The sequence below is a fragment of the Balaenoptera acutorostrata genome, chromosome 10, assembly GCF_949987535.1.
Source record: "Balaenoptera acutorostrata chromosome 10, mBalAcu1.1, whole genome shotgun sequence".
NCBI classification, from domain to species: Eukaryota; Metazoa; Chordata; class Mammalia; order Artiodactyla; family Balaenopteridae; genus Balaenoptera; species Balaenoptera acutorostrata.
This window is the reverse complement of record NC_080073.1, coordinates 7,346,879-7,365,132: the sequence shown is the minus strand read 5'-3', so window position 1 is coordinate 7,365,132 and position 18,254 is coordinate 7,346,879. Positions and strand designations below refer to the sequence as shown.

Below are 18,254 nucleotides of genomic sequence, written 5' to 3'. Positions count from 1 at the left end.
AGCAGTGAATTGTAGACATTTTAATCTGAAGGCCTTTGCTGGTTCTGTTCCCTCTGCTTGGGATGCCCTTCTACACTGCAGAACTCTTTCAAGGCCCAGGTCAAAGGTTAGCTCTCCTGGGAACCCTTGCTCCTTTAATATTTTATTTTAGCAGCTCTTTTAAATATTAGCATTTCTTACCTTGGGTCAGTGGGTCACTATGAATAGGCTTTGGAAAGTCTATTAGTGCTCCTAGGGTTACCCAAGAGGTCTGTGTGTCTGTGCCCATGTGTGTTACTCAGGAGGGGAGGGTCAGAACTTCCATCAGATTCTCAAAGAGGTCCTGTGACCCAGTGAACGATTAAGAACCACCAATTTCTTATGTGTCTCTCTTATGAGTTCCTGAGGGCAAGAGTTACATCTTTTTCCATCTTAGACTCTCCAGCACTGGTCCATGATAGACACTGATAACTGCTGGCAGAAGGCTGTTAGTGACCCACAGAGGCAACATTTTTACAGGCAAAGAAAAGAAAACAGGATGGTTTAATTTGTAGAGTTGAGTTGTTTGTTTTTGATTATAGCGTTCAGCATGTAAATTACATTCACCTCGCGGTACAGAAATGGCCCTCTGCCACTTCCCTGGGACAGTTAATCCAGGCAGAATTATTCCTGGGCAACCCTTACCTATGTGTCTGCCAGCAATCACCCTCTCTCCCTTCTTTTTTTTTTATTTTTTATTTTTCTTCCTCTCTCCCTTCTTACAACCATATGTAAGCTCTCTCTCATCCAGAATAACTTGGACACGGGGTCTGTCGTTCAACAGAGTAGCCATATACAGTACAGCACCACTGATTTGTCAACGGATTTGATATATTCTGAACTCCAGATCAAGACCTTGCATTACTTAACTGTTGAAGTCTTTGAGGATCCCAAAGGCACTTGAGAATCTGGCAGTGTCTCAGGGTCACCAATTTTCACTGGACAGTATTAAGACAGAGAGAAGGTTTGCTAAGTCTGTCCTGGCCCTGGGTATTCACTCTGAAAAGAGTTTGTTTGAATAAGGTTTAACATATTGGCTCTTCATGTCATTCTGCAGGCACAAAATGAACAACACAGAGTTTAATCCATTGGTCCTAAATTTTCGGTAATGAAAATGTATTATTTGCATAAGGAAAGTTATAAAAATACTAACAAAAAATTAAAGGTAAAACGCGGGGTGTTTGGATCCCAAGAAAACAGGAGTTTACTATGGTTTAGAAGTCAGAGTGACTGTACATAATCATTAGGTTTAATTGACAACACTTTTTCTGAAATTCCTGAATTTTTGCTAAGTTTTATATATTATCACTAGCTTGAGTTTCTCCCCCTCTCTTACTTTTATTACTAGAGTCACCAGAAGGAAAACTTTAAACATTTCAAAACTTGTTGTTTCTGGGCAAGTCACCCAGCACACACTCCTCATGTTTCTTCTGGTTTCAAACATAAAGGGGAACCCGGCTCAGACAAGAACAATCCTTGCTGCACACCCGCCAGCTCACGCATCCCCCTTTTTATTCCGAGAGGCTCCAGCTCAAACAAAAGTTACAAGGTTAAGCGCTACTCCGAGTTCCTGACACAGCTGACCCCTGCTTGGTCTTCAAAAAATAGAGGTCTGTAATTCCTTTTTGAACATGCCTTCGAAGTGGAGGTCTTTGGCCATGAGCTCCTCTTCGACATCATCTAGTGCCCACTGGTGATCCGTCAGCTCCAAAGCTTCCCACTCTGTCTGCAGAGGAAGAGAATGTGGGGGCAGGGAGAGAAGGGCTGTTATAAGAGCAGCGCTGACTTGCTTGGGCCAGGAGCTGGGTTCAGCTATGTACATGTGAAGCTCACTCAATCCTATGAGGTAGGTGCTGCTCTCCCCTTACCCACCCCCCTGCCCCCAAGTTACAGACTAGGAGACTAGGCTAAGAAAGAAAGAATTTGTTCAAAGTCATTGGAGCTGGCAACTAATTACATTTCTCAAGTATTCTATTAATGCTGACTACTTTCGCCTTTAGTAGGTTTTTAAAAAATGTTGTATGAAACTTAATGTGCAATACAAATGTTAGCTCATGGGTGTGGGTTTTTAAATATATAATTTAGGCCGTAAAATTCACCCCTTTAATATGTGCAATTTAGTGGTTTTTAGTATATTCACAAAGATGTGCAACCATCACCACTACCTAATTCCAGAACACTTTCGTCACTGCAAAAACAACTCCATGTCAAACAGCAAACACTCCCCACTATCCCCTCCCCCAACCACTGGCAACTACTGCTTTACTTTCTGTGTCTTTTTTTTTTTTTTCCCCCCGCTTTGTTGGGGCTTCGTTGCTGCGCGGGCTTTCTGTAGTTGCAGCGAGCGGGGGCTACTCTTCCTTGTGGTGCGCGGGCTTCTCATTGCGGTGGCTTCTCTTGCTGTGGAGCACGGGCTCTAGGCACGCGGGCTTCAGTAGTTGTGGCTTGAGGGCTCTAGAGCACAGGCTCAGTAGTTGTGGCTCATGGGCTTAGTTGCTCCGCAGCATGTGGGATCTTCCCGGACCAGGGATCAAACCCTTGTCCCCTGCATTGGCAGGCGGATTCTTAACCACTGCACCACCCGGGAAGTCCCTGAACATTCTTGTACTAAGTTTTTGTGTGAACATGTGTTTTCAATTCTCTTGGGTACTTAGCTAAGAGTAGAACTGCTGGGTCATATATGGTAACTGTGTTTAACTCTTTGAGGAAAGGCTAAAAACTGTGTTCCGAAGTGGCTGCACAATCACCAGCAGGTATGAGGGTTCCAATTTCTTTGTATCTTTGTCAACACTCATTATCCATCTTTGTATCTCATTGTGGTTTTGATTTGCATTTCCCCGATGACTAATGATGTTGGGCATCTTTTCATGAGCTTAGCTTATTGGGTATTTGTGTATCTTCTCTGGAGAAATGTTTATTCATGTCTTTTGCCCATTTTTACTGGATCATCTTTTTATTGTTGAGTTCTAAGAGTTCTTTATTCTGAATACTGGACCCTTATCAGATATATGATTTGCAGACATTTTCTCTGATTCTCTGGGTTGTCTTTTCACTTTCTTAATAGTGTCTTTAGAAGCACAGTCTTCATTTTGACAAAGTTCCACTTATCTATTTTTCCTTTTGCTGCTAATACTTTTGATGTCATATCTAAGAAATCATTGCCTAATCCAAGGTCACAAACATTTACACCTATGTTTTCTTTTAAGAGCTTTATAATTTTAGCTCTTATATTTAAGTCTTTGACCCATTTAAAAACTTCTATTCAAAAAAAATTTTTTTATTGTGGTAAAATATATATACAATACAAAATTTGCCACTTTTAGCCACTGTTAAGTATACAATTTAGTGGCATTTATTAGGTCCACAATGCTGTGCAACCATCACCACTATCTATTTCCAAATTTTTCATCCCCTGAAACCGAAACTCTGTACCCAGTAAGCAATAAGAATCTTTTCTCCCCTACTGAATTGTCTTGGCACCTTTGTCAAAAATCATTTGATCTAAATGTATGGATTTATTTCTGAACTCTCAATTCTATTCTGTTGATCTGGATGTCTGTCCATATGCCAATCCCACACAGTCTTCATTACTGTAGCTCAGAAGTAGGTTTTCAGATCAGGAAGTGTGAGTCTTCCAACTTTGTTATTATTCAACATTGTTTTGCCTGTTCTGGGGCCCTTTCATCTCCATATGAACTTCTGGATTAGCCTGCCAATTTCTGCAAGAAAGGTTGGTGGAATTTTGATAGGGATTATGTTGAATCTGTATATCAACAGATCTAGGGCTATTGCCATCTTGATAATATTAAGTCAAGATAATATGTACATGGATATATTTCCTTTTATTTAGGTCTTCTTTAGTTTCTTTCAGCAGTATTTTACAATTATCAGTGTACAAGTCTTGCGTGTTTTAAATTTCTTCTTATTTTATTCTTTTTGATACTATTGTAAGTGGAATTGGGTTTTTAAATTTTTTTTTTAATTGAAGTATAGTTGATTTACAATGTTGTACCAATCTCTGCTATACAGAAAAGTGAATCAGTTATACGCATATAGACATTATTTTTTTACATTCTTTTCCATTATGGTTTGGAATTGTTTTCTTAATTTCAATTTTTCAGATTCTTTATTACCAGTGTGTAGAACAACGACTGCTTTCTGAATATTGATCTTGTATCCTAAAACCTTGCTGAACTTATTACGTGTAATAGTTTTTTTGTGGATTCCTTACGATATTCTATATACGAGACCATGTTATTTGCAAACAAAGATAGTTTTACTTCTTCCTTTCTAATCTAGATGCCTTTTATTTCTTTTTCTTGCCTAACTGTCCAGGCTAGAACATCTAGTACAATGTTGAGTAGAAGTGGTGAGAGTGGACATCCTTGTCTTGTTCCTAACCCTAGGGGAAAAGCTTTCAGTATGAGTATGGATGTTAGTTGTGGGTCTTTCATAGATATCTTGCATCAAGATGAGCAAATTCCCCTCTATTTCTAGTTTTTATCATGAAAAATTAGTGAGAGTTTGCTGTACAAAAATTATATTGGATTTTACACATTCCAGAATCATTTCATGAAAGGCTGTAAGTAATTTAGATTTTTTTTTTTTTTTTGGCTGTGCTGCGTGGCCTGTGGGACGTTAGTTCCTTGGCCAGGGATTGAGCCCAGGCCCTCAGCAGTCAGAGCATGGAGACCTAATCACTGGACCGCCAGGGAATTCCCAATTTAGATTTTATTGAATGAAATTTATATCACGGTCCAAAAAAGTTCAAAATATTCCAAATGTTTACTTGGTACCTCTGATTGGGCTGTTTTGTTTTCTTTAAAATTTATTTATTTATTTATTTATTTATTTTTGGCTGTGTTGGGTCTTCGTTGATGCGCACGGGCTTTCTCTAGTTGCGGCGAGCGGGGGCTACTCTTCGTTGCAGTGCGCGGGCTTCTCATTGCGGTGGCTTCTCTTGTTGCAGAGCATGGGCTCTAGAGCACAGGCTCAGTAATTGTGGCCCACAGGCTTAGCTGCTCCACGGCATGTGGGATCTTCCCGGACCAGGGCTCAAACCCACGTCCCCTGCATTGGCAGGCGGATTCTTAACCACTGTGCCACCAGGGAAGTCCTGGGCTGTTTTTATAACTTCATTTACAGTGTGGATTAAACTGGGTGAGCATTTAAAAACCAGTAAAAGTACCAAGAATCTCCAATTTACTTAACAGATGATTCTGGCTCTGGAATAAGAGACATGTAAACGGAAATACATTTTTGCTAAATTTAAAGGATGGAACCACACATACTACACTCACTTCAGGAAATTCATCTTTAAAAGTAACTCTGGTAACACCTTTCCGAGCTTCAGTGAAGCTCGGAGGAGAAGTGAGTGTACCTTAAAAGCTTTGTTGGTGTCGGCAGGCATGGCCATGGCTGCTCCAGTCATCTGTTCCTGCATCATCCGTGATTGGTCAGCAGCTGCAGCGTAAGACACATCCGCGTGAGTGCCAGGGCGCAGAGAGCACCCAGGACCCTCGGAGAAGGACGGTCCTTACACAGCACTTACAGATGCTTGGTAGTGGGTTAGGGAACCATATGACAGTTCACTGGCCCTGTCACGCACTATGTGAAAGCACTTTACCTCTTCTGAAAAATGGACATGATAATAGCAGGAGAAGGAAGATAACTAAAGGAAGTGCTAAACTTTATTTCAAATTTAAATAACACTAACAACAGCCATCAGTTACTGAGCAACTCCTACATGCCAGGTACTTCACTAAGTACTTTATGTGTCTACCTCATCTACTCCTAACAACAAACCCAGAAGTCAATCATTAAGGTCCCTATTTTACAGATAGGCAAACAGAGGACTAGAGTGCTTAAGTAACTTGCCCAAGGTCCCAGCTTGGCAGAGAGAGCCAGGATTGATACCAGCAGGAACTCTAGTCAATGAGTAAACTGATCAAACCCAGCCTTCTTTCAGCTTCAGGTTTACAGGCTTGTATTGCTGGAGCTAGATCCCTCACAGGAGGGCATCAGACTCTGGGCAACTAAATACTGTCCCCATGATTACCAAGGAGAATTCAGATCTTCAGTCTCACCCTGGGGTTTTTAAGACTCAGAATACCTCAGAAACTTATGAATATGTTTAAGGAATGAAGCACTGTATTTGACTGTGTTCACAAACAGCATAGACTACATGATCATTTTGGCCCTGGCGTGAATGACTCATCTATTGAAGTATTTGCTTCTTACCATTATCTTGGCCCAAAATCAGAGAGTAAATGCTCCGAAGCCCAAAGACATTGAGGAAATACCAGGATGCAGAACTCACCCTAGGAAGCAAAAGTGAAACAATGTAGGTAAGTTATTTCAGAATTAACCTAGTTCACACACTTTTCTACCATCCAACGTTGTTCAGAGTATGTAAAGGAATCACCTGGGGCAGGCTGTAGTCATCCAAAGCACAACCAAAGAAGAAACACAAGTTGTGAAGGCCATGTTGCAAATAGTTATAGCTCTCTGCAGGCGAACAGCTGAGCACTGGATTTGGACAGACTTGGGGGTCAAATCTCAATTCCTCCACTCACTTCCCAGAGTTGCCATGAGGATAAAATAAGGTAATATACGGAGGCAAACTGCTCCTTCCGGCTATGTGATAAATTCTTTGGCATTCAGTAGCAGGAACTGAACCCACAACTGGTGTGCTTCATTTTATCAGGGAATGCAAGCTTTGTTTAATTTTTCCTTCATACATAATGGGTTTTCAAACCATTTATTATTTGTAATCATAAAAACAACACACACTTGTTATATATAATAAATGCCAACGATACTAAAGTACATAAAATATAAATAGAAAGAGGCCTCCTGTCCTGAATTCCATTCTCTAGAAGGAATCACAAGTGTTGGTGGGCTTCATACTGAAGACTGTGGCAACTGGGAAAGCCATTCCAAGTTTTGAACTATTATCATCAAAGCCCTCCTTAGCTTAGGTTTCCCACCTTACCCCAATAAAGTTAATATGCTCGCATATAATAAAAACTAAAGAGGATAAGAAATGATACAGAGATGGAAAGAACCCACACTTCATTCCAATACTTGGGTCACACCTATCTGTACATAATGTTGCAGGTTGGTAAGCTAGTTTATAGCCGGTTCTAGGCTCCTTTGTCCACGCGAGTATGTCAGATGCTGAGAAAAGATAAAAAAGCTTTTCTCCAGCCCATGAAGTTTCTGTTTAGCCCACATGAGACTGGAAGGTCAAGGTTTAATAGAGTCATGCTACTCATATTAAGTATAGCTTTTCTCCTCTGGGGGAAGGGCACATAGCCAAGACTCTCCCAGCACTGGGTCTATCCTGTCCCTCCCAAACAACCAGAGACTGCTCTGCTCCAACTGGGGAGTGAATCAAGATCAGCACTGGTTACCCCCCGTTGCCCATTCTCCTCCTTCTCCTACTGTTTGGCTTCCTTTAGATGCTAGTCTTTGGGAAGCCATAGACAAAATAATCTGGAGAGACCACATGAAGAAGCACTACTGCATTCCAGAGGCTGTAGCAGTGTTCTAAGAGTTCTTCAGATTTTGGGTTTTATTACTCTGCTATAAAAAACAGAATGGTAAGACACGAGTGTTGGATTTGGACAGGTTTGTGGTCAAATCTCAATGTCTCCAATTACTTCATAGGGTTTCCATATATTATAAAATAATATATGGAAAATCCTTAGAATGGTGACTGGTACCAATGAAAAGGATTAATGTTGTTACTAGCAGTAATGTATTTTGGAAAAAAGAATACCAACATCCACTTCCATAAGCTCCAGGGTATGTATTGCTAAAAAGTCTGCCTTGGCCAGAGTTCCTGGCTTTATCTTTTAAATTTCTTGGAGTGGACACATCTGCTCTTGGACTCCTCAGCCCCAAGATGCTAGGGAAAAAGAGGCTGATACAGGGCTTCCCTGGTGGCGCAGTGGTTAAGAATCCGCCTGCCAATGCAGGGGACACAGGTTTGAGCCCTGGTCCAGGAAGATCCCATATGCCATGGAGCAACTGAGCCCATGCGCCACAACTACTGAGCCTGCGCTCTAGAGCCCGCGAGCCACAGCTACTGAGCCCGTGTGCCACAACTACGGAAGCCCGTGCACCTAGAGCCCATGCTCCGCAACAAGAGAAGCCATCACAATGAGAAGGCCTCGCACTGCAACGAAGAGTAGCCCCCACTCGCCACAACTAGAGAAAGCCTGCGTGCAGCAACGAAGACTCAACACAGCCAAAAATAAAATTAATTAAGTAAGTAATTAAAGAGGCTGATACATTCTCTCCTTTTGCAAGACTCATGTAAAAGTTGCCATAATCCACCTGTGGCATTCTGAGTGGAGTTTCAATGAGAAAAACTCCAAAAACCTATTCCAGTGAAGCAGGCAAACTGGAAATCCTGTTCTTTAAGAGATCCCTGTTTTAGATTTTGGTTGGTGTTTTTATTAAATAGAAGAAAGTCCTTACCAGGAGGCATCTAATGTGAGTAGTTCAATTCCTTGCTGTAGCATAGGCTTAAAACGGAGGGTCAGTGGAAACGGGACCTTGGCTGCAGAGAAGAAAGAAATAATTCAGAATCACTCCCAGCTTCCTTTGTAGAACAGTTTAAGTGTGATGCACATATTATTTCCTTGAGGAGGTGGGAAATCTGTACCATACAGTGTTTAGAAAATGATTTCTACAAGGAGATGTGTGTCATCTTCTGAAGAATTAACAGTCAAATGTCACTCTGCTCTAGTTCCTTGAATAACACCAGCTTCTCAAGTGCTTAAGAAGCAGGGGCTCAAACTGAGCTGTGTCCCAAAATCTGGAAAAGAAACTTGCACTGATCTGTTAAGCCCAAAGTGGAATACATACACACAACGAACTACATTACTGAGAAACCTAGTTCATTTAAATCAAAGCAGCTTACAAACAAATTGACCAACAACTCACCCCAACACCTAGAAAATGAAGTCAAGACTGAAACAGGCTTCCCTTTCTCCTACTCACTAGAATACCAAACTAGTTTCGGATATAAACTAGCAATCCACTTGTTTGAGTCCCTATTAGTAAAAAAGCAACCACATCATGAATTTATGATCATTTTGGGATAAGAGCCATAAAATCAGAGCATATTAAATTGTTTTGTTCAAAGACTTATCAGTTTCCACTAGAGAACATAGGACCCGTGATAGTAGTGTCTCAGCAGCCCTTGGATTTCTGAACAGGGTCATGGGAAAGGATCACAGATGAAGTAACCTGAAGTCTTCTGGGTCTATAACTTACTTGTGACAAAGCCTGAAAACGTCATGTTGATCCATCCACCAATAAGAATCATAGGGAGAACATTTGTGACATTGCCTTTCATCATGTCTGTGAGCATAGTGGGATCTAAGACAAAACACAAGAAACCAATACCTGTTACCACTGTTGGCAGGGACTTACTCCTGTTTTCTGTAAGTTTTTAATTTATTTGATAATTAAAGTAATACAAGCTCATTGTAAAAAATTCAAACGACATAGAAACACAGGATGCAGACAGTTCCTCTGAGCCTACTCTCTGAACATTTTTAACTGTTTGTTTTATCTCCTTCCATCTTTATATATCTATGAAAACATACATATGTACTTATACATGAATATACACACAATAGTTTCTCTCTCTCTCTATATATATATACATATAAAGGGATACTATGCTTACTATTCTGCTACTTTTTTTGTTTGTTTGTTTTGTTTTTTGACTGTGTTGGGTCTTCGTTGCTACGTGTGGGCTTTCTCTAGTTGCGGTAAGCGGGGGCTACTCTTTGTTGTGGTGCATGGCCTTCTCGTTGCGGTGGCTTCTCTAGTTGCGGAGCATGGGCTCTAGGTGCGTGGGCTTCAGTAGTTGTGGCACATGGGCTCAGTAGTTGTGGCTCACAGGCTCTAGAGTGCAGGCTCAGTAGTTGTGGCGCATGGGCTTAGTTGCTCCATGGCATGTGGGATCTTCCTGGACCAGGGCTCGAACCCGTGTCCCCTGCATTGGCAGGTGGATTCTTAACCACTGTGCCACCAAGGAAGTCCCTATTCTGCTCTTTAATTTTAAAAAGTTAACATATTGGGAATGGTGTTTCCACATTGGTATAATATCTCTCATTATTTTTAATGTCTGCATGGGAGTCCACTGTGTGGTCACTCATCACTTCTGGGTAGGCCTATAGATTGTTTTTTTGTTTGTTTGTTTGGTTTTTTGGCCAATAAACAGTGTTACCAACAACTTCCTTGTACATAAATCTGCATGTTTATGTAAGTGTTTCTGTAAGAGAAACTCTTAGAAGAATTTCTGGGCCGAGGGATTTACCATTTAAAACTGACTTTCAACAACAGTGAGAGGGCCTAACTTCCCATGACCTTGACAGTAGCAGTTTTGGTCAAGCTTTTCAATCTTTGCCAGTTTAATGGGCTATAAACGACATCTTGTTTTAATTTGCATTCCACTGATTTTAGTGATGTCAAGTATCTTTTCATATACTTATTGGTCTTTTTTTCTTGTAGGTTTTCTAAAAGACTTATTAAAATCAATTCCAGTATCTTCTGTCTAGGTTTAAAATAACTGGTTATCTCACCTAAAGAAATAGGTACTGAAATGAGTGGATAGGCAACACTGAATAATAAGTTATTTTGTTTTACTTTAAAGATGCTGTATTTTTCACATGACTGGGATCAGAGAAAGTAAGAAATCTGTTAGAGGAAAAACTGTAGGATGGGCCAAGCAATCATGTCTGACAAAGAAATAGATGGTCTAGGGAAGCAGTCAGGCAGAATCTGGAGATCATCTGTCAGCAGTAGGATCCAGGCACTGGATGGAACCTGGGACTGGAATGCTCTCCAGCTGTGCTCCTCAGAGCCCCGGTTCCTGAGGAACAGCAAAGGGGAGAGACCCAGGGACAATGGCTCTAGTCCCCACCCCCTCAGCTGAGAGCTCTTTTTTTAATCCATTTTATACACTGGGGTTCCCTGAAGATTTATTTGAAAAAGAGAACCCCACTTCTGTAGATCCCTGTATCCGATGATCCCTAAGGTCCGTTAGATTACTGTCTTGTAAAATTTAAATTTCAAATAAAATGACATCCTCCCTGCCCATCCCCCCAATAATGATAAAAGTCTTCCTTAAAGATGAGAGAAGGGAATAAACATACCAGTCATAGGAGAAGGAGGAACAACCTTCCTTTTAGTTTTTTTGAAAAATCCATCCTCTGGGTTGTTGAAGTAATATTTTCGTGTCAGGAAAGACTAGTAGAAAAAAGAACTTTTTAAGTCTTAAAACTGTGACATAGCACATTGTCAAATTATTCCCCCAAGGTTTAGTCAGAAGGCCCTTGGAATATGCTGTTACACTCAGAGCTGGCAGCCTACTTGGCAGCTGACCTGACACTTTAGCTGAGTCACATTTAAAAACAATTTCCCAAGAAGGGCAAGGTCACAATGACAGCAAACACCACCAGGACACAGCTTAATTACCGACTTGCCCGCCTTCAGCTTTCCCCGAAGAATCCCCTTATAAAACATTCAGATATCTACTGCCCTCAACAGTGAATCGCGGAGCTTTTACTCATTTATGAGTACCTGTTTGGGAATGTATTTTCCATTTTCCCTGAGGACTCTGCTTCGAATTAGGACTTGACTGAAAAATACAACCAAGACAATGAGATTTTTAAAAGCGAAACACTAGAAGAAAATGAGAGAATAAAGTAGAACACCTATTTAAACACAAGACAGGGCCTATTTGGCAATAGCTCTGTGCGGAAACTTTTCAAAATACAGTGTCCTTAAAACCAGTAGAACATATTTAACCCAACAATGAGCTTTCCAAAAGAGCATTTTTCAGACGTGACTGTTCCTGAACAAAGATTTCTGAGGAAGGCACATTTGGGACATTACGCTCAGCTTTTTCTTACTTTATAGTGAGCTAAGAAGGAACTTTCTCTGAGTGAAAAGAGTAGCAGTTGGATGCTACTCAGAAGACCTGGGGCCAGGAGGAGGAAGGAAGGGTGAGGATAAATGAAGGAAGTTTTTAAACCCGATAGAGAAGTGAGTACAAGACTTGACAGGGTTGTTACCTGACAGACAACAAATAGAAATTGTACTCAGGACTCAGGATGTTAGTAAGCTTTCAATAAATACTTATTGAATTAATAAATGAAATTATCTGATACTTGAACATAATTGATCATTACAGATAACAAAGTGTAATACCACAAGTAGGCAGTGCTAAGATACAAACATCAAACAGAAGAGATAAAAATGCTAATTTTTTCTAGATTTTCAAAGGTTGTTTTAATGAGCGGAATAAAAAACCTCCTTAAGTTAATGGAAATCCTTCTTTTTTTTTTTTTTTTATAAATTTATTTATTTACTTTATATTTATTTATTTATTTTTGGCTGTGTTGGGTCTTCGTTTCTGTGCGAGGGCTTTCTCTAGTTGTGGCGAGTGGGGGCCACTCTTCATCGCGGTGCGCGGGCCTCTCACTGTCGCGGCCTCTCTTGTTGCGGAGCACAGGCTCCAGACGCGCAGGCTCAGTAGTTGTGGTGCACGGGCCTAGTTGCTCTGCGGCATGTGGGATCTTCCCAGACCAGGGCGCGAACCCGTGTCTCCTGCATTGGCAGGCAGATTCTCAACCACTGAGCCACCAGGGAAGCCCATGGAAATCCTTCTTGAAAAGTGAAAAAAACTGTATACAGAAATGAACACAAGAAAACTGTGCTTGGTTTTCTGTCTACTCCTCAATGTAGACCACCTGCTCTAAGCAGTCAGCCGGTACGCTTAGGGTCCCGCTGTCACCTTATGCATATTCTAGCTTCTCCATGTGCTGGGATTGCTCTAGTGCCCCCTCCCTCACCAATTCTACCTCATCATGCTCCAACACCCTTTTCAAATCCCACCTTCTCCATAGAACTCTTTTTTTTTTTTTTAATTAATTTATTTATTTTTGGCTGAGTTGGGTCTTTGTTGCTGCGCGGGGTTTCTCTAGTTGCGGCACAGGCTCGGTAGCTGTGGCACCCGGGCTCAGCTGCTCCACGGAATGTGGGATCCTCCCGGACCAGGGCCCGAACCCGCGCTCCCCGCATTGGCAGGCGAATTCCCAACCACCGCACCACCAGGGAAGTCCCAGAACTCTTTTTTTAATTGAAGTATAGTTGATTTACAATATTGCATTAGTTTCAGGTATACAACATAGTGATTCAGTTTTTTTTTTGCATATTATTTTCCATTATAGGTTATTACAAGATATTAGATATAATTCCCTGTGTTATACAGTAAATCCTTGTTGCTTATCTATTTTAGGTACAGTAAGTTGTATCTGTTAATCCCATACTTGTAATTTGTTCCTCCCCGCCTCCTGGTGCCCTTCGGTAACTGTAAGTTTGTTTTCTATGTCTGTGAGTCTGTTTCTGTTTTCTATATAGATTCATTTGTATTATATTTTAGATTCCACATGTAAGTGATATAGTGTTTCTCTTCGTCTGGCTTATTTCACTAAGCATAATATTCTCTAGGTCCATCCATGTTGCTGCAAATGGCAACATTTCATTCCTTTTTATGGCTGAGTAATATTCCATGGAACTCTTTTTGATGCCCAGTGGCCTCATGGAATTCTCTCTGGTCCTCCTCCTCTTGACCTCATTATACTGTACAGCTGACTGCTCTATACACAAGCCTACAGAGGTGACAGGTGATATGTTTCGTTCCCTGGGAGCTAGTCTAAAGCTATTCACGGACTTCCCTGGTGGTGCAGTGGTTAAGAATCCGCCTGCCAATGAAGGGGACACGGGTTCAAGCCCTGGTCCGGGAAGATCCCACATGCCGTGGAGCAACTAAGCCCGTGAGCCACAACTACTGAGCCTGCGCTCTAGAGGTCATGAGCCACAACTACTGAGCCCACGCGTCACAACTACTGAAGCCCATGCACCTAGAGTCCATGCTTCGCAAGAAGAGAAGCCATCGCAATGAGAAGCCCACACACTGCAACGAAGAGTAGCCCCCACTTGCCACAACTAGAGAAAGTCCACGCGCAGCAACAAAGACCGAATGCAGCCAAAAATAAATTAAAAAAAAATAAAGACATCTTTTTAAAAAATAAATAAATAAAGCTCTTCACAATGTGGCCTATGTACCAACACTGGTCTGTGACGAGGTAAGAATAGTCACTGAGAGTGAGGGTTTAGAAACCTTTATAGTAAATTGACATTGTCACAACATCCAAATATGTGATCAAAAAATTTTACAAAAGCACCAGTCTGAGATAAATTGGAAATTGAAAAACCAAAAAAATTGGTCCTTTACCACTGACAGTTTAAGCAGCACTGGGTCTCCAATAATGGGTAAGAATTTAAGCTCTGGTGTTGGACAGATGCGTTGAAGTCTTTGCTTTGCCACTTGTTAATTATGTGATCTTGGATGAGTCATTTAAATTCCCTATGCCTCCATTCATATTGTGTATAATAACAGATTTATTCTCATTGAAGAAATACTTCTTGAGCTTCTGAGTGCCATGTTAGGTGACATGAACAACAGTGATCAAAAAGCAAGTATCTCAAGAAAATTAAAGTTTAGTGGGGGAGAAAAACATTAATCAAATAACCACAGGAATAAATGTGAAATTCATCTGTTATGTCCTAGGAAGGAGAGATGAATGGGGGATGTGACTGAGTCTAGTAAGTCGAGGTCTTGGAGAAAGCTTTGCTGAGGCGGTATGATTACGTTGAAATCTTAAGGATGAGTAGAGATTACCTTGGCCACGTGCTGGAGGGAACAGCTTGGGCAAAAGCTGTGAGGGAGGAGTAAGCACTATGTCTCTGAGGACCTGAGAAAAGGCCATATGGCTGGAAGAAAGAGGACTACAGAAATGTGGTGAGACAAGGCTTGAGAGGTTGGCAAGAGCCAGACTATGCAAGGCCATGTGAATCCCAACGCTTTTTTAAAAAATTGTGGTGAAAAACATGTAACAAAATTTACCATCTTAACCACATTTAAGCGCACAGTTCAGTAGTGTTAAGTATATTCACATTGTTGTGAAATAGATCTCCAGAACTTTTTCATCCTGCAAACCTGAAACTCTTCCCATTGCACAGTAACTCCCCCATTCCCCCTCTCCCAGCTCCTGGTAACCACCATTCTATCAATATTTTCTGTGAATTTGACTACTTTAGATACTTCACATAAGTGGAATCATACAAATACTGTCTTTTTGGGTCTGGTTTCTTTTACTTAGCTTAATATCCTTAAGGTTTATCTATGTTGTACCATGTGACATGATTCCTTTCTTTTTAAGGGTTCTACTGTATTTTAGTCTTTATCTTAAAAGCAAAACGGGGAGGAAAGGAAACCCCTGCTGCTGGGAATGTAAATTGGTACAACCTTTATGGAAAATAGTATGGAGGTTCCACAAAAAATTAAAAATAGAATAGAATCACATTAAAAAATATATATATACATTTGCATCCCCATGTTCATTGCAGTATGAATCACAATAGCCCAGATATAGAAACAACCTTGAAAGGATAAAGACAACATGATATATATGTAGACACACACACACTGGAATATTATTCAGCCATGAAAAAGAAGGAAACCCCTCATTTGCAACAACATGGATGAACCATGAACACATTATACTAAATGAAATGAGCCAGACACAAAAGGACAAATACTGTATGATTCCACTTATATGAAGTACCTAGAGATAGAAAGTAGAATGGTGGGTCCCAGGGGCTGAGGGAGAAGGAAATGAGTTATTATTTAATAGGCCCAGAGTTTCTGTTAGGGATGAGGAAAATATTCTGGAAGTGGATGGTGGTGACAGTTGCACAACAATGTGAATGTACTTAATGTCATTGAATTGTATACTTAAAAACAGTCGAAATGGAAAATTTTATGTTATGTGTGTTTTACCACATTTTTTTTTAAAGAGCAAAAAGGAAATACTGAAGGACTTTAAGCTGAATTCTTCCCATATATTATGTCATTTAAAGTGATTACCACTGTACTGGCATATCCTAAGCACGAAGTTAATGGTATCTCCTATTTTCCTTGTGCATGTTTTATCACTTGGACTGAAACTCCCTGAGAGTAGGATCTTGACCTTGTCATATTTTGTACCCCAGAGCATACAGCACAGTGCAGGGCACATGGGTGGTCATCAAGAAAACCTTGTTCACTATAGATAATTCAGGACTTCCACAGGCTGAACAGAAATTCGGCTAGGTCTCTATACTGCTGAGCAATTTTGCAGAAGTGGGGTTGAGAATTGTGACCTTGAGGCATTTAAACCCTGAAGCAAGGCAAACTTAAATTATCCTATACGTTCTAAACACTCAGTTTCTCTAAGGTCTGCAAATTCTACAAGAAATTTTTAATTTTGCATTTTCATTTCCATTAATATCTAAAAATAAGTCCTTGTACTGGTTATAAAGGTAAATTTCTGTTTTGCAGTGGTAACTTGCAACTGAAAAACATTTTCTTAAGATAAAATTCTAGTTTTTGGTTTTTTTCCTTTCCGAAGAGTCAGTGTATTCTTCAATCTTGAGAACCACTTTTTACATACATTCTATTCCCAAATATGGTCTAATATTTTTTTATTTGTGTATTTTTCAGTTTTGGTTTAACACATTTTAGAAAAATTTTAGTAACTTTTGAGGCAGTAAAACTTAATTTATGAAACCAAATGTCCCATTTTGTGATCATTCAGGCTCATGGAAACTTATACTGTATCTAGAGAAATGTTTTACAGACATCATCTAAAATTTAATCCCCACGCCTGCTCTATGAGGCATGTCCTGGTATCATCGTCCTTTTGCAGATGAAGAAAGTGAAACACAGGGGTAACTCAGCCAAGGACAGTCAGCTAGAGGGGGCGCGATGTGAACCCGGACAAACTGACAAAACCCCTGCACTTTCTTGCCCAAGGTCACGAGAGAGTGAGATCGCCGGAGAGGGGAGGGAGCTGACCTGTCGGAGACTTGTTCCTGGGTGAGCTTCTTGTCGCTCTGCAGCAGGATGGACACGTAGTGGCGAATCATGCCCACGAAGAAGGTGATGATAACGATAGGCAGGACCACCCAGAGGCGGATGTTGGAGTCGAGCAGCAGCTCCGGCCCTGCCATCTTCACAGAGAGCCGGCTCCCGGCTAGCTGTAGCCGGGTCGATCTTCACCGGGGCGCAGGTCTGCTCGTCGAGTTCGCCTCCGGGCCTTCTCACGCCCCTCAGCCAGGCGAGCCCGGAACCCCACCTCAGCCTCTGCCCTTGCGCCCTATCCCCCGCCGGGCCGCGCGGCCGCCGGCTTCCGGCGGGGAAGTTTGACGTCACTGCGAGGCGCGCTTCGACGGCGTTGTATGGCGTTGCGCCGCGCGGGAAAGTCGAAAAGGATGAGCAACAACGGCTTCTCGGCGGGTGAGTGGAGCAGCGGTCGTCTCCTCTAGAGGCTCCGCGTCTCTGCGGCCGGTCTCTAGGCCCCGGCAGAGCCCGGCCTTTTCATCTGGGGCTCCGCGCCCCGAACCTCAGCTTCCTCAACTGTCTTGTCATGGGATAATCCTCCCAGGTACCTCCTTGCGTCGTTAAAATGACGAAGTGAGGAGGGACTTGACCCCTGCTCCCTCCCCGGAGGACCTGGTCCGGGCAGCCCGTCCGGTCTCCCCGGCTTTCAGGCTTCTGTGGAAGCGGGACCGGTTAGCACGTTACGGGCGTGTGCCCTGAAGTCAGGAGGCCGTGACTTGCCTTAGTTTTTCCATCGACAGAATGGCTGGTAATGGTTATAAGTAGTAAACGAGGCAACGGATAAAGGAAACGCTTAGCATGACGCTTGGTACATAGTAAATGGTAAATATTATTGGAAGGCACTGTTATAATCAAGAGTAAGTGTAGGTGGTAGTTAAGAGGCAGATCCTGGAGCCGGATTGCTAAATTGGAATCCCAGCTCTGCCACTGAATGTGAGAATAATGGTAGCTACCTCAAAAAGTTTTGTGAGGAATAAATGAAGTATCAAATGTAAAGCACTTAAAATAGTTTTTATTAGCTGTTAGTATTTACCTGCCTGCCAGCCATTCTCATTTAGCGAATATTCTCGGAAATTTTTTTTATGTCAGGTACCGTGCTGGGCACTAGGGATACCTGAAATAAAGGACACTGGGTTCCTGCTCTCAAAGAGCCCCACAGTCTAGTGCATTGTAAGGGCTCCTACATATACTCTGGAGCAGG

At 41.6% G+C, this 18,254-nt stretch overlaps 2 protein-coding genes across 11 annotated transcripts in view; one reads left to right on the top strand and one right to left on the bottom strand.

Moving 5' to 3' along the window:
- Window positions 1–1,106: 1,106 nt before the first annotated feature.
- EMC3 (ER membrane protein complex subunit 3) lies at window positions 1,107–17,163 on the bottom strand. The gene is made up of 8 exons (XM_007192558.3): window positions 17,009–17,163; window positions 11,626–11,683; window positions 11,199–11,292; window positions 9,307–9,411; window positions 8,506–8,587; window positions 6,259–6,338; window positions 5,399–5,481; window positions 1,107–1,744 (listed from the first exon to the last, which is right to left on the bottom strand). The coding sequence occupies exons 1-8, from the start codon at window positions 17,161–17,163 to the stop codon at window positions 1,616–1,618; spliced, it is 786 nt and encodes a 261-aa protein (XP_007192620.1). The 3' UTR covers window positions 1,107–1,615.
- Window positions 17,164–17,317: 154 nt separating this feature from the next.
- FANCD2 (FA complementation group D2) overlaps window positions 17,318–18,254 on the top strand; it is a 56,076-nt gene continuing 55,139 nt past the window's right edge. For 7 of the 10 annotated variants that reach the window (XM_057555385.1, XM_057555388.1, XM_057555382.1 and 4 more), the window contains exon 1: window positions 17,318–17,449. The gene's annotated coding sequence lies outside the window, so the exon portion shown is untranslated. The other 3 variants (XM_057555387.1, XM_057555380.1, XM_057555381.1) reach the window with 3 other exon arrangements.